The following is a 14,054-nucleotide window of genomic DNA, read 5'->3' as shown; positions in this document are numbered from 1 at the left end:
CTGGGCCCAAACTCACCTCCCGATTCCTACCTGTTCTCCATCCTGGATGAGTCCTTGTGTCTCTCAAGGCCTGTCCGTGTCCCCACCTGCACACCAGGGATGATGCCCGCATGGACTTCTACATCCCTAGAAGTGGGACAAGACCTGGAAAATGTGGGAGTCCGTGTCTCAGGCAGGCAGTGCCTCCAGCCCCTGTGTATTCTTCTTATTACCCTCCTCATATCTGTCCCTCTTCTGATCCCACCTCATAGTCTTTATTATATACACTGTGTACCTGTGTATGTGTGTGTGGAGTGCTCACTCCAAAAGGTGAAAAGAAAACTACCCCCACATGGGGAGGGATAGGCATGAGCTTCCTAAGATCTTCCCTGGTGGCTCAGATGGTAAAGCATCTGCCTTCAGTGCAAGAGACCCAGGTTCAATCCCTGGGTTGGGAAGATTCCCTGGAGAAGGGAATGGCAACCCACTCTAGTATTCCTGCCTGTAGAATTCTATGTTCAGATGAGCCAGGTGGTCTACAGGCCATGGGGTCACAAACAGTCGGACACAAATGAAGAACTAACACTGTTTTTTTCAGTTTCCTAAGATCTTAGGGTTCCTAATTTTCAAAGCAATCCCTTCATGGGGCTCACAGCCTGGTAGGCTTGGCTTCTCTGGCTGGACTCACAGTGGGCCAGGGACAGATTGGGAGATGACAGGCTGCCAGCATCAGACAGACTTGACCATCTGATTTGCTGCTGCCTTTATGTCCCTGTCCTTTAACGGTCCTCCTCAAGACTGAGGCTGGCTGTCTCATTTTATCCAGGCCCAACTCCAGCATAAACAGAGACCACTTCACCAGGATGAAGAGGATTTTTAGTTAGCTGGAGGAAAAAGCTCCTCAGCCTCACCCAAAAATCCCGATAAGTAGTTGCTCCCAGTGACTTCATTAGGAAAGGGGGCTTCAGTTCAGTTCAGTTCAGTAGCTCAGTCATGTCTGACTCTTTGCGACCCCATGAATTGCAGCATGCCAGGCCTCCCTGTCCATCACCAACTCCCAGAGTTCCTGCTCTTATCTAACTTTATAAGTGTTTAACAGCAAGTTTTAATTGGCCCCAAATTGCCCTCCAGACATCCCTCCCCCGGCCCCCATATCCATGCAGCAGCAGCTCCATCTCACCACGTGCTCAGTCCAGGACCCCAGGGCTCCATCTGCTCCCTCTTTCCTCCTCACCCCCACATGCAATCACCCCATCCATCCCCTGGCCTTGGAGCCCAAGTCTAGAATGCATTCCTCACCTCTCTGCCCTTCCCTCCCCTCTCCTAGTCCAGGCCACTGCAAACACTGTCCCTGATTCACTTTCTTCTGTTTCTCACGCTCTCTGATCCAGGAAAGATCAGAGATTTGAACAGATAGATCTGATCCTGTCACTCTGCTGACAAACAGGAAACCTATCAGCAGCACTCTGGGAAAAAGCTCCAGTCCTCAGCCAGACCTCAAGCCCCTCCTCCTGCCAGCAGACCCCTAGCCTGCTCCCCTCAGTCCAGCCGCACTGGTCTCTGGCTGTTCTTCAAGGATGCCCCCTCCCCAGCCTTCAAAAGCCCCAGACTGGGACCCCATTGAACTCTTTACCTGGATGGACTCCTCCTTCAGGTCTTGCTGGAGGTTGCTTCCAGTGCTCTCTGTTCCTCCCCCACGGCCATTTCCATAGTTCTGGGAGTTGTCCTTCTGGCCTGCTGGGCCCCAGTACTTGCCAGAGGATATGGCAGGAAGCTGGGACCCGAGGCGACCTCAGGTGCTCAGACCTGGTAATGCTTCAGCCACTGGTGGGCAGGTGAGAGCAGAGGGCTCTGTCGATGCCTGGTGACCAGGGACAAGAAGCCTCACAGTGCTTTCTGAGCCTTGCCACCTGACTGGTTTTCCAGTCATAATTTAGAGACCAAGAAAGCAAGCCAGAGCCGGGGTGTGCCTCCAGAGCCCACGCTCCTGCCCAGGCCTCGCCCCCTTCAGTCTCCTCGGTTGGTCTCTTAAGGATCAGTGCAAGGTGCAAATCCTGACTTCTGCTGTTCCACCATGTGGTTGGTATGGCTGTTGCATCATTTTTATTCTTTTATTAAATGTGCCCGGGACTATTCCAGAATCCAGGAGTGCCTGCCAACTTGGAGTTTACAACCTAGTGTGGGGAGACTGATTTATCGATACATTTACCTGGATCTAGACTCTCCCATCTGTCTCCAACTACTACCCCATCGCTCCTTGTCCTTAATGCAAACACTGTCAGATGCATGTCTAGACTCCCCTCCCACTGCTCTGATGAAAAGACCTATCTGGGAGAAGAACATTCTGGGTGTAACAAATAGCCAGTGCACAGGCATGTTCAAGGGATTCCAATAGGCCAGCATGCTGGGGTGGGTGGGAGGGTAGAGTGGGATGAGTCCTTGGAGGAAAGTGTAGTGGGAGGTGTGCTTTTCCTCCAGGGAGGCGAGGGCAAGAGGGCTCCTGGCCCAGGAGTGGCAGGATGGACACCTAGTAACTGAATTTCTTTGGCTGGTGAAGCTGAGAAAAGACTGCAGAGAACAAGAGATGAGTCTTGGGACCATTAGGGGCTATTGCAATGGGCTGAGAAGAGGCTGGATTCTGGTTCTAAGTGGAAGACAGAACAGACAGGATTTACTGTTTGAGGGGATGTAGGGTTCGAGGGGATCTCAGAAGTTTCTGACCATCAGAAAGGCTGGAATTATCCGAGTGTCAAAGACAGTTGGAGAAGCATGTTTGGGGAGGGGGAGATGAGGAGCTCACCTTTGAACATGACCACCTTTGAAGTGAGTAGATGGCCTCTAGCGGTGATGCTGGTTACATGCTGAGGATACAAGAGCCAGGAATTCACAGGAGATCTAGTCTGGAAATCAAGGTTTGGGAGACTCGTGCAGATGGCATTTAAAGCCCTGGAACTAGCTGAGACCATCCAGAGAGTGAAGGTGAAAACAAAAGAGTAAAACATGTGGCTGTTGTGGGTGGGGTGGAGAGTAGAGTAGACTGAACTGGAGAAGCCGAGAGGTAAGAGGAAAACCAGGCATGAAGCTGGAGGTGGGTAAGGCCCTGTGAAGGGAGTGTTTTCTGGAGAAGCGGATGGCCATCTGGATCAAATGCTGGCGGGACAAGATGAAAACTGAGGTGGGAATCCCAGGTTTCAGCAACATGGAGGCCACGAATAACCCCGACAGGACAGCTGGGTAAATGGTGGGGGTGAAGTCTGAGTGGAGTGGATTCTAGAGAGAACCAGAGGAGCAGGTGAAGGGGAGTCTAGACAAGTCTCTTGACAGTGTTTGTTTTAAAGGGGAAGAGAGTGGGGTAGCAGCTAGAGGGAGGTGAATATACTGATGCAGGACAGAGGAGAGGGGCCGGAGCCACGTCCTAGAGTGGAGCGCTCAACTTCACAGGAGCTAGAGCCCCTCACACACAGAAACAAGAGAGCGAACAGCCTGGTGCACAGATGCAGCTGGTGCTGGTGGTGGGCGCTTGTCCCCATCCCCTCTCTCTTTTTATTATTTTCTAACTTGTGAAATATATTTACAGAAAGGTACACAAAACACATATATACCACTTTCCTAATGATGTAGGTACCTGTGTAACCATCACCTGGGGTTAAAAAAAATAGTAACACCTCAAAAAAATCTTCCCAGTGCTTCTCTCCAGTTAGAATCTTTCCCTTCTGCCCTAGATGTATCACCAATCTGCCTTCACTGATGTTATTTTAAAAATAATTTTGCCATCTAAATGTACTCTGGAACCATCTGGGCTGTTATTTAACTTTGTTTTTTAAAATTTTAGTTAATTTTTCCAGCTTTATCAATGTATAATTGATGAATAAAATGTAAGCTATTTAAAATGTATAGTGTGATATTTGATATGAGTATACATAGTGAAATAATTCTCATTTTAATTAATACATCTGTTACCACACATATTTACTTTCCTTTAGATAAGAATATGTAAGTTCTACTTTCTTAGCAAATTTTAACTATATAATGTAGTGTTATCAACTATATATAGTCACCATGTTATACATTAGATCCTGAGACCTTATTCATCTTATAACTGAAGGCTTATATCCTTTTAGCAACCTCTCCCTATTTCTTCTACCTAAGCCCTGGGAACGACCGTTCAAATTTTTCACTCATTTTTAAAAATTGGGTGGGTTGCTATTTTAATTCTTTATTGTTGCATAAAAAACACCCCAAAACTTAGTGGCTTATCACCAACAATAATGTACCTTGTTCACAAATCTTCAATATGAGCAGGGCTTGGCCTCAGCTGGGATGATTCAAGGCTGGGATCTGAATTAGCTAGACAAGGGCTTTCTCACAGCACAGGGGTCCAGATACTGTCAGATTTCTTATAGAGCAGCCTGTTCCCCCCGAACAAGCACTGTAAGACATCCGGCTGGGAGCTGCAAGGTTTCTTCTGATCTAGTCTTGCAAGCCCTGTGCGTGCTAAGTCGCTTCAGTTCTGTCGATACTCTGTGACTCCTCTGTCCATGGCATTCTCCAGGCAAGAATGCTAGAGTGGGTTGCCATGCCCCCCTCCAGGGGATCTTCCCAACCCAGGGATCGAACCTGAGTCTCTTACATCTCTTCCACTGGCAGGCAGGTTCTTTACCACTAGTGCCACCTGGGAAGCCCTTGCAGGTCCCAGGTGTGTTCTATTCATCAGGCAAGTCACTAAGGCCAGCTAGATTCAAGGGAAGGGAAATTAGATGTCACCTTTCACTGTGAGGAATAGCGAGGAATGTTTATTTCCTACAGTTGCAGTTTCTTTTTTCTTATTGATTTATAGAAGTTCTTCATATATTCTGTATTTGCCTAAAGTCATTATATGTTTTGGAATGCTCTCTTCCATTAGCTTTCTTTTCACTCTCTTTATATCTTTCCCCACTTTGTGGCTAATGCTTTTTGAATCTTAAGAACGTTTTCTCTCCCTCAGGGTCATGAAAAAACTCTCTTAAAAAAAGCGTTCCAACTTCTATCTCTAAAGGCTTTCTATGCCTTTTTAATTTAGGCCTTGAATCCACCTTTATTTTAGTGTGTGGTGAAGTAGAAGTCTTTTTCCCACATACATGTTTAAGTGCCACTGATTCAGAAGAATATAATTTTCTCACTGTCCTAGTGTGCCGCTTTTGGCAGATATCGACCGTTTGTGTGTGTAAATGTCTTTTTTATTAGTCTGAATGTTTCCTTGGTATCTGTCTTGGCAAGAAGTTTCAAGCTCATCTTGTACATTGCCTGCCTAAGACTAGAATCAGCTATTTCTTCAAGATGACTTGGTTTCCTTTATTAAGAAAGGAATCCTCCTTGCTGCTGGCTTGATCACTGTTTTTAGTTCTTTCCCATGGGAAGAATTAGAAATTACATGTATGGCAAAATACTCTGAGTGTATATTGATACATCCAATTCAAATAGAAACTGTATAGCTTGACACCAGAAATAATTAAATTTGAATATCTAATTAGTCACTTGTTTTATCTCAACTTATGCACACACAGGTTCAGAATAATAATATTCCTAATACTGTACAAGACATAGGATATACAAATAAGTGGAATGATATTCCATCCTCGTGGATTGGAAGAATTAATATTGTTAAAATGTCCATACTATTTAAAGAAATCTATGAGTCAATACAATTCCTATCAAAATTCCAATGCGTTTTTTCACAGAAAAAGGGACAATAATCCTCAAATTTGTATGGAAACACAGAAGACCCTGAACAGCCTAAGCAATCCTGAGAAAGGAAAACAAAGCTGTCAGCATCACATCCCTACTTTCAGAATCTATCACAAAGCTGTAGTAATCAAAGCAGTATGGCATTGTCATAAAACCAGATGCACAGATCAATGCAATGGAACAGAGAGCCCAGAAATAAACCCACATGTATATGGTCAAGTAATTTACAACAAATATGGCAAGAATATACAATGGGGGAAAGGACAGTCTCTGCAATCAATGCTGCTGGGAAAACTGGACAGCTACACATAACACAATCAAACTGGACTTACATCATACACAAAAATAGATTCAAAATTGTTTAAAGTCTTGACTAAAAGACCTGAAATTAGACACCAGCTGGTAAAGGACCAGCTCCTTAAACATAAGTCTTGGCAATGAATTTTTGGATCTGACTCCAAAAGCAAAACACACTAAAGCAAACATTGACAAGTTGGGATTTCATCAAACTAAAAAGTTTCTGCACAGCAAAGGGAAAAAAAGGAAACAGCCATAGGGGAGGGGGGCAAGATAAACATTTCTTTGAAAAAGAGAAAAATAAAATCTCCTTCAAAGTATTATAAAACATTAATAAACAGAAACATCAAAGGGAGTTGGGAGACCAGAAGCAGGTGCTCTCAAGCTCTGTGAAGACAGCAGAGTACAGCAGGAAGAACTCCTCTCCTGGCAAGGACTTGGCCTCTGAGAAGCCATGGACTCTGTTTACTGGAGCCCTCCCAACTTTCTTTGCCCCTCAGGAAAAGTTTTCCCCTTCCCTTGTGTCGGAGGGCTTTCATGAAGCTTGCCAAGGTTGCAGATCCCAAATAAATCCATCTTTGCTGTAGAAATAACTGGTAGTCTATTTGTGTTAGATCCACAGCATATATCTAGAAACATTTTTCTTCATATGCAGTCTGAAAATTAGGATTGTGTGTGCATAGATAGTTAATACATGCTTAATTCATAGTCCTAAATACAGGGTATTGCTTTGAGTTACAACAGCAGCAATGTTCATGATGAAAGTTCTAGTGCATGTAAAAGAGAGAAGTCAATGCAAATAACGGTCTGTTTCAGAATTTTCCCTTCAGGGTAAATACTCCACCCTTTTATACAATAAAAAGCTGTTGCTGTATTATCGACCTTGGATTAAAAAGAAAACCAACCACATTCTTTGTTTATTTATAGTTTTATTTCCTTATTTCACTATTAAACTTAGGGGATAATATCACCATAAAGTTGCAGGCATCATTTTATAGTACAGACAATTGACTTGTTTTTAGGAGAAGGAATAAAAATGGCATATGACATATCTAAAAAGACTATTGAGGAAGTGCTGGACACTAGGAAATAAAAACAGGTAAAATTCAGTGCCTTTGAAAGATGGGGACACTAGTTATAGATGCAACTATGATACATGCCTTTTGCTTACAAAGCAAATATATTGCCATCTCTTTGGACAGTGGTTTCTACATCCTCATGAATTAGAAGGATGTGAGCATCACTGAACACTTCATAGACATTTCCCAGAAAGCTTTCTGCCAAAAAATATCAATGTGCTAATTCACTGCCTTGGAAGCCTATTTTAATTAAATTTTCTTCAAACCTGCACCAAACTTAGACAGTTCCCATGTGTTTGAAAAGAGGAGGGGAGTATTCCTTGAAAATGTCACCTTCCCGTAGCCCTAACCACAGGCCCCAAAGAAGTTTCTCTGGAGTGTTGTATGTAGGAGGCTGAAAATACCCATGTGTTATATAAGGAATGAATAGTGGATATGAAGAGAGGGCTTTTGTTCAATGCTTGCAGAACAGAATAGATTCTGTCCTAACTTTCATGCCAAGCAAAACTACATGCAAGGATGTTTTAAGCCAAACTACAGAACTTCACCTGTACAAACAGAAGACCTATTTATAGACTCTCCAGGCTCTCCCAATATTTCACTTACTAGGACTAAGTAGAGTTGACTAATCTGGTAAAAAGTTTCTGAATACTAGAGATCAAGAGTGGATTTTCCTTCTTCCCTGTCCTCTTAATTATATTTATTTCTTCAAATCTATTAAAATGTTTCTCCTTGTTGCTTAGTAATATTTTATTAGAAAATCATCATCTGAATGAACCATTTTTCATTTAATTCACTTTCCCAGCCCAATGACCTCTGGCTGCAGTTGAAACGTGAGGCATGATGTGCATGTAATTCTGATAACTATTTGCTGTATTAATCATAAAGAGTTTATTAAACATTCAACAACATTTATTGAATGTCTACTGTCTGACAGATACTGTGCTAGCCACAGGATGAATAAGACCCGCTTTCTATCATCAAGGAAATCACAGAATCTAGGATAAAAATAGTTTGGGATTTGGAATGTAAATTACAGAATTAATAAGTATTTTGGATTTCAAGAAAGAACAAAAATAAACCTTTATAATCTGGGGATAATATTTTAGGATAAGGTTATTTGGGTAAGCGAAGTGTTATTAATACTTCTCTGCAACTGAGGGTATGGCCTGCTTTTCCCTTTACTTTTCATGCAGAATTTCTCATGCAACTCAGATGAAAGCCACTTTGGATTTGGGTGATTATTTGGGGGGTATTCCAAGCCAGGATAAGAGTGGTAGACTCTATTGAGTCTTCCTGATTCTATCAGGGCAACTACAGTCATCAAATTATACAACTGTTTGGGGGTCCACTTCCATATGTTCAAGTGCACTGTCCATCTCTGTGTGATGCAGTACATGTAATGTGTGTCCAATTAACCATAAGACTAACACTTGCCTACTTTGAAATGCAGTGGCGAAATATTATGCATTTACAAACTTACATTGAATATAGTTATTTTATGAACTTGTTTTTCTTTATCTATTTTTATAATCTCAACATGAGCCTCGTTTCTCAGATAGAAAAAGGAAATGTAATTCCCGGTTCTAAAGAGCTCTCAGCTACTATGCTGAAACTAGTCTCTTGGGTCTGGAATACAAGGCATGAATCCTGGTAGAGACTGAGTTCCTACAATATAGAGTCATAAAAACACAAGGAAAGTCAGCCTAACCTAGGACTGTAAAGGGAAACAGAAAATACTCTTTTAGAGGAGGTGGTATTAATACAAGTAGAGATGTCAGATTGAAGAAACGATCACTGTTTTGGGTGTTTTGTTCTACAGTTTCAGTCCATTTTGAGAAATGCCACCAACAAAACAAAACAAACACCAGCTACCCAGCAACTCTGCTTTTAAGGTTGTCAGGCCTTAGGTGACCATCCTGGACTGAGGTATTTGCAACAAAATTCTAGGTTTATCCACAAATTGGAGAGTTCCTTAGAGTTTGCTGTATTGAAATATAAGGAAATAACTCTAATGGATATATAAAATCAGAATGCTTCAAGTGTTCATCAGACAAATAATTTACATTCATCATGGTAGTTATTTACCTAATGCCCTACCTCAATTTGACATGTTTGATACAAGAAGGCAAATTAAGATGCTTTTATGTTGCTAATGAGTAGGAGCAGATGGAGATGACCCAGTGAGTTTAAGGGTAAGTGACAAGCATGGCAGAGGACACGTAATTACTTGTTGACAGAACTGGGCTAAGAGTTCAGGGTTCCTCATGCTAAGTTCAGAGCTTCTTTGAGGACCTTCACTTGTCCTCTGAAGCTGCTGTGATGAACTGTCCAGTTTATTAACTATATGTCCCCGTCTGGGAATCTTCTCTACTCGGATAAGTCTTGGGGCACCCAGAATGATCCCCAGGTTCTGCCTCTGCTCACATCGTCTCCAGCAGGCTTCTCCACTGTGCCTGAGCCTTGGTGTCCTTTCCCTTCCTAAGAAAGATCCGAGGCAGCTAACTCTGCACCACAGCTGTGCACCCCCTTCTCACAAGTGATGCACAAAGGGCTCTCACCCCATCCCAGAGCAAGGAACTTGCCTATCTGTACACAGAGGGGGTTGACAAAGAAAGCTGCCATGCCTTCTAGATCTTTAGCTCCTGCAACTTCTAAAGCTTATGCTTTCTTATCTTTTTTTTTCTACCAGAATCTAGAACTATTATACGTGAAAAAGTGAATAGAAATGGAACTTATTTGGAGATTCAAGGCTAGATTTGAAGTCAAAGATGATTCAGGATAATACAGAGCACTAGAGAAAGGCCACAGGTAGGTGATGGATAAAAGACAGCAGTGAAAGTGAAAAGTGAAAGTGTTAGTCACTCAGTTGTATCTGACTCTTTGTGACCCCATAAACTGTAGCCTACTAGACTCCCCTGTCCATGGAATTTTCCAGACAAGAATACTGGAGTGGGTTGCTATTCCCTTCTCCAGGGGATCTGCCTGACCCAGGGATTGAACACAGTTCTCCTGCATTGTAGGCAGATTCTTTACCATCTGAGCCACCAGGGAAAAGGGCAGAATCAGGGGGAATACAGGATCATAGAGCTCACTTCTCTTATCTAACTGGTAGACCCTGGAGAATAGAGAATGGAAGAACATGTGTGCGTATGTTGGGGGTGGGGGTAGATTCCTCACATGTAGTTTATTTAGGATTTATTCTTTTACTCTCTCAGTTTTACATAATCATGAAAACTCTGCAAACCTCATTCTTATGGAATGAAGCAATTTGATTCCCATTTTGGGGATGATCATATGTAAATGTTGAATACCTTTGCTAGTGACAGTCCTTTGAGCAATGCATGGTCCAGTTCTAAACATTTCACTACATCTTTGATTATACTTCTAAATTCTTTGTGTTCAAAATAATTTTTCTTATTTTCCTTTTCTGATAATGATCTAAGAGTTGGACATACATTTCCGTAAACAGAGTCAGTGGGACATACATTTCTAAAAACAGAGTCAGTCAGTATGTAAAAGCAGTTTTCACCCTCAGGAGATTTAAAAATAATTCTATAATTAAACCAGTAACACAAAAAAGAGAGCTGATGTCTTAGATGTCTTTCATTTCTTCCATTATCAGCATCATAAAGGGACAAGATTCAGGAGATAATCATGTTTGAGTAGACCTGTTATTAAACTTCACAGTTCCACTAAAGCTTAGGGATTCTCCATGTGTTAATTTTAATTATATCTTTTAAAAATACAGGTATTGGCCTTTCAAGAGGGAGGCAAGATAGGAGTTTCAAAGAGAATGGGAATTACTGATGTACAGGGAGACTTGAATCAGCATTCACAAATTTATTAGTGCCAGGCCAACGTGAGTAATAAAATATAGATGCACTTGTTCACTAGACATTTCACAGGTTGATAACATAACATTCTGTAGTCTGCTACACACGTTAGAAAATAGTCTCTGTTTTTTCTTACTCTTTGGTCAAACGTGGGCCAAAAAACCCCACTCTTTCAATTACGCAGATTTGCTTTTTTCCCCTTGTCATGTGATTTCAAACACACTGGTGGAGGGTTGCTTTGATCAGTTCCCATCAGGTTTAACTAGAACAGTATTAGACCGTTACAATAAAGTTGCGGTTGACTTTTTACTACCTAGACAGAGTTAGGTACCTCCTGACACCAACAGGATGACTTTTTCCTCTTCTTAGCAACAAGAAAGCACAATATACCCTACTCATTGCTCAAGTGGACCTTAACAATCATTTTCAAGGGACACACCATTACTGAAGACTGAAGAGTAATATTTATCAACATTAAATAGACACTTGGTGAAATATGCATAAATATGTCTTCTTATAAACATAACACGAAATTAAATAGTTCAGGAACACAGACACCACTGAGTACAGTCCCACTGTTGTCAAAATCTGCTGTAAACACCAGCTCACACTGAAAACAGAAGCAGCTTCTAACCTGGCTCCGGGTTCACGACACAGAGACCCTGTACAGACAGAAGATTTCTCCTCAGCCCCCCGCCTCCCACCCCTCCCACTCCCCACGCAGCCCCCACAAAAGGAGAAAAGGAACCTCAACAACTATAGCAGCAACACAGATGACAGCCACAGCAGCGCCCCTCCCCCCCAAAAAAGAACAGTTAGCATTTGGGTCAATTCAGAAGAGAACACAAAAATCACTTTTTAGAAATGTACTAAAGAAATCAATTTGCAGCAATACTTTTCAGAGTGTAATACTTTCTTCAGAGGATTTGGGACTTGCCAACCCCCACCTATTCTGGGTGAAGGTCACACAATGAACACCAGAAAGCATTGGTCACAGCAAAGTGACAAGAGGTTTAAGCCCTTTTGCATTTAAAGATGCTGAGTAGCAAAAAATCGAATCCTGTGTTCCTCTCTGGCCCTCACGAGGTCTCTTCTGCTTTGCCCCAGATAATGTTGTGCATGAAATTCAAATGTGGCACTATTATTAAATTTCAAGCAGGTAAGATAGCAAAGGTTTTGGTTGGAAACATTCAGATTTGGACCATTAAATTCAAAGCCACGGATGTGACTCATTCTTTGGGCACAGAGGGGGCCCCCATTTGATTTAGCTTTGTTGAGGGTGTCAACAAAGGTGAAAACTTACTCAGAATCTGGTCAGACCATGGTGCTCATCTGACTCGCTAGGCTGACTGTCCTACACAGATCAGCCCAGAGAGCCTGGCTGCTGTCTGCTGCCTGTTCTCCAGGAAAACAGCCCTGGTTTCCAAAACACTACTGGGTTTATTTCACTTTGACGTTGTGTTAGGATCCTAGAGAAACTTTAGTCACCAAAGTACTGAAAGCATCTATTGCCGGAGTAATTTGCCAGTTCATTAATTCCCATTATATTATATACACTACGTGTGTGTGCGTGGAATTCACACACATACACACACACACACACACATATATATATATACACATATATACTTATATATCTTTTATTTGTACGAAACTTGAACTGCACAAAACAGTACTTTGCAAGAATCAAGTCCACAAAGAGACCTTAATGACACACCGATGAGAAGACAGGGAGCTCTACTGGGACGAGGAGGTGCTGTTTTGCAATGTATGAAAGATTTTCAGAACCATGGCTTCACTAGCCTGACATGTTCCATGTGGGATCCGATGGACACTTTGGGGATCCTTGGAGAACATGTGACAACTGGGCCAGTTAGTTACGCTCACCGGGATTCCAGAGCTAACGGGAATTAAAAGACCCAGGCAGACCAATCTGGGTGTGTAATTGCTATGAAAAAATTATTTCCTTCTCTTTAAGAAAAAAACAAAGTCTATTTCAGAATAAATTCCTTCATATTCAGTAATAAGCTTACTTATTTTTGGCTGAACAGGTATTTGACTTTTGATATTAAAATGGGTTTATTTAATGGACCGGGAAACAGGCAGCTTCTTTCACGTCTGGGTGATAAAAACATGTTTATCAGTGCCAGAGACGACCCCCACCCTCGCCTTACTCCCTCCTAAGGTTTGTGGGTTGATGTGTGCGTATGGTGACGGCTATTGAACGCACCCCATTCTATAAGGCCTGCTCAGGCACCCGCTTGTGGAAAATGACCGACTGTCTCTGCTGGTACTGCTGCTTGCGTCTCTTCCTCTTGTCACACTGACACAACAGCAGCATCTTGAAAGTGTTTCTGAATGTTTTGTTGCACAGGGCATAGCACACGGGGTTCACGGTGCTGTTGATGTAGCACAGCCAGTAGCCCAGATTCCAATAGGTTTTGGGGATGCAGCTGTCACAAAAGGTGTTCACCAGAACCATGATATTGTAGGGGGTCCAGGTGATGATGAAGGCAAGCAGGATGGCGCTGAGGGTCTGGGCCGCTTTCTTCTCCTTGATGAGGGACATCCGTTTCCGCTTAGTGATCTGGCTTCTGGTCTTCAGAGCAAACCTCTTGGCCAGTGTAGCTTCCTTAAAGGATAGAGGTAGAGTGGCCGTGGTCTTCCCCACCGAGGAGTTGACATCAGAGGCCTTGGCTGTGTCCACGGCAGACTCTAACTGGATGGGAAGCTTGGAGAAGCTTTTCTGAAAGCTGCCTCCATCGTCCATGCTCTGCTGGGTCTGAAGTTTGCTGGGTTTCCTCTCCAAGCCCACTGAACCCAGCTCCTCCTCCGGCACCTGCAGGTTGTCTGATGAAGGTAGTTTGGTGGAGTTGAGGATGGTGCTGTGACCTGGGAGCTTGAGCACGATGGAGTAGATGGCTCTGGTCTCTGAGCCAATGTCCTCCTCGTCGGAGGAGGCGGAGTTCTCCAGGGAGGCAGCGGCGTCATTGTTATTCCAGCTGTCACTGCTGCTGTGGTCTTGGTCCATCTGCTCGGCGCTTGGCTTCCAACTCTTGGTCGTGAACCAGAAATGGCAGCGTCCGTACTTCCTCCTGGCTGAGCGTCTCATGCTCTGCTGCTGGAGCTCATAGCTGCT

At 43.1% G+C, this 14,054-nt stretch overlaps 1 protein-coding gene across 1 annotated transcript in view; it reads right to left on the bottom strand.

Annotated features, from left to right (window-relative positions):
- Positions 1-12,530: 12,530 nt before the first annotated feature.
- CHRM3 (cholinergic receptor, muscarinic 3) overlaps positions 12,531-14,054 on the bottom strand; it is a 497,135-nt gene continuing 495,611 nt past the window's right edge. The window contains exon 6 of the mRNA XM_010860121.1: positions 12,531-14,048. Coding sequence (XP_010858423.1) covers positions 13,152-14,048 — 897 coding nt within the window. The 3' untranslated portion in view covers positions 12,531-13,151. The remainder of the gene's footprint in view (positions 14,049-14,054) is intronic.

Source organism: Bison bison, unplaced genomic scaffold, assembly GCF_000754665.1.
Source record: "Bison bison bison isolate TAMUID 2011002044 unplaced genomic scaffold, Bison_UMD1.0 scf7180017864462, whole genome shotgun sequence".
NCBI lineage: Eukaryota > Metazoa > Chordata > Mammalia > Artiodactyla > Bovidae > Bison > Bison bison.
This window is presented reverse-complemented; position numbering and strand designations above follow the sequence as displayed.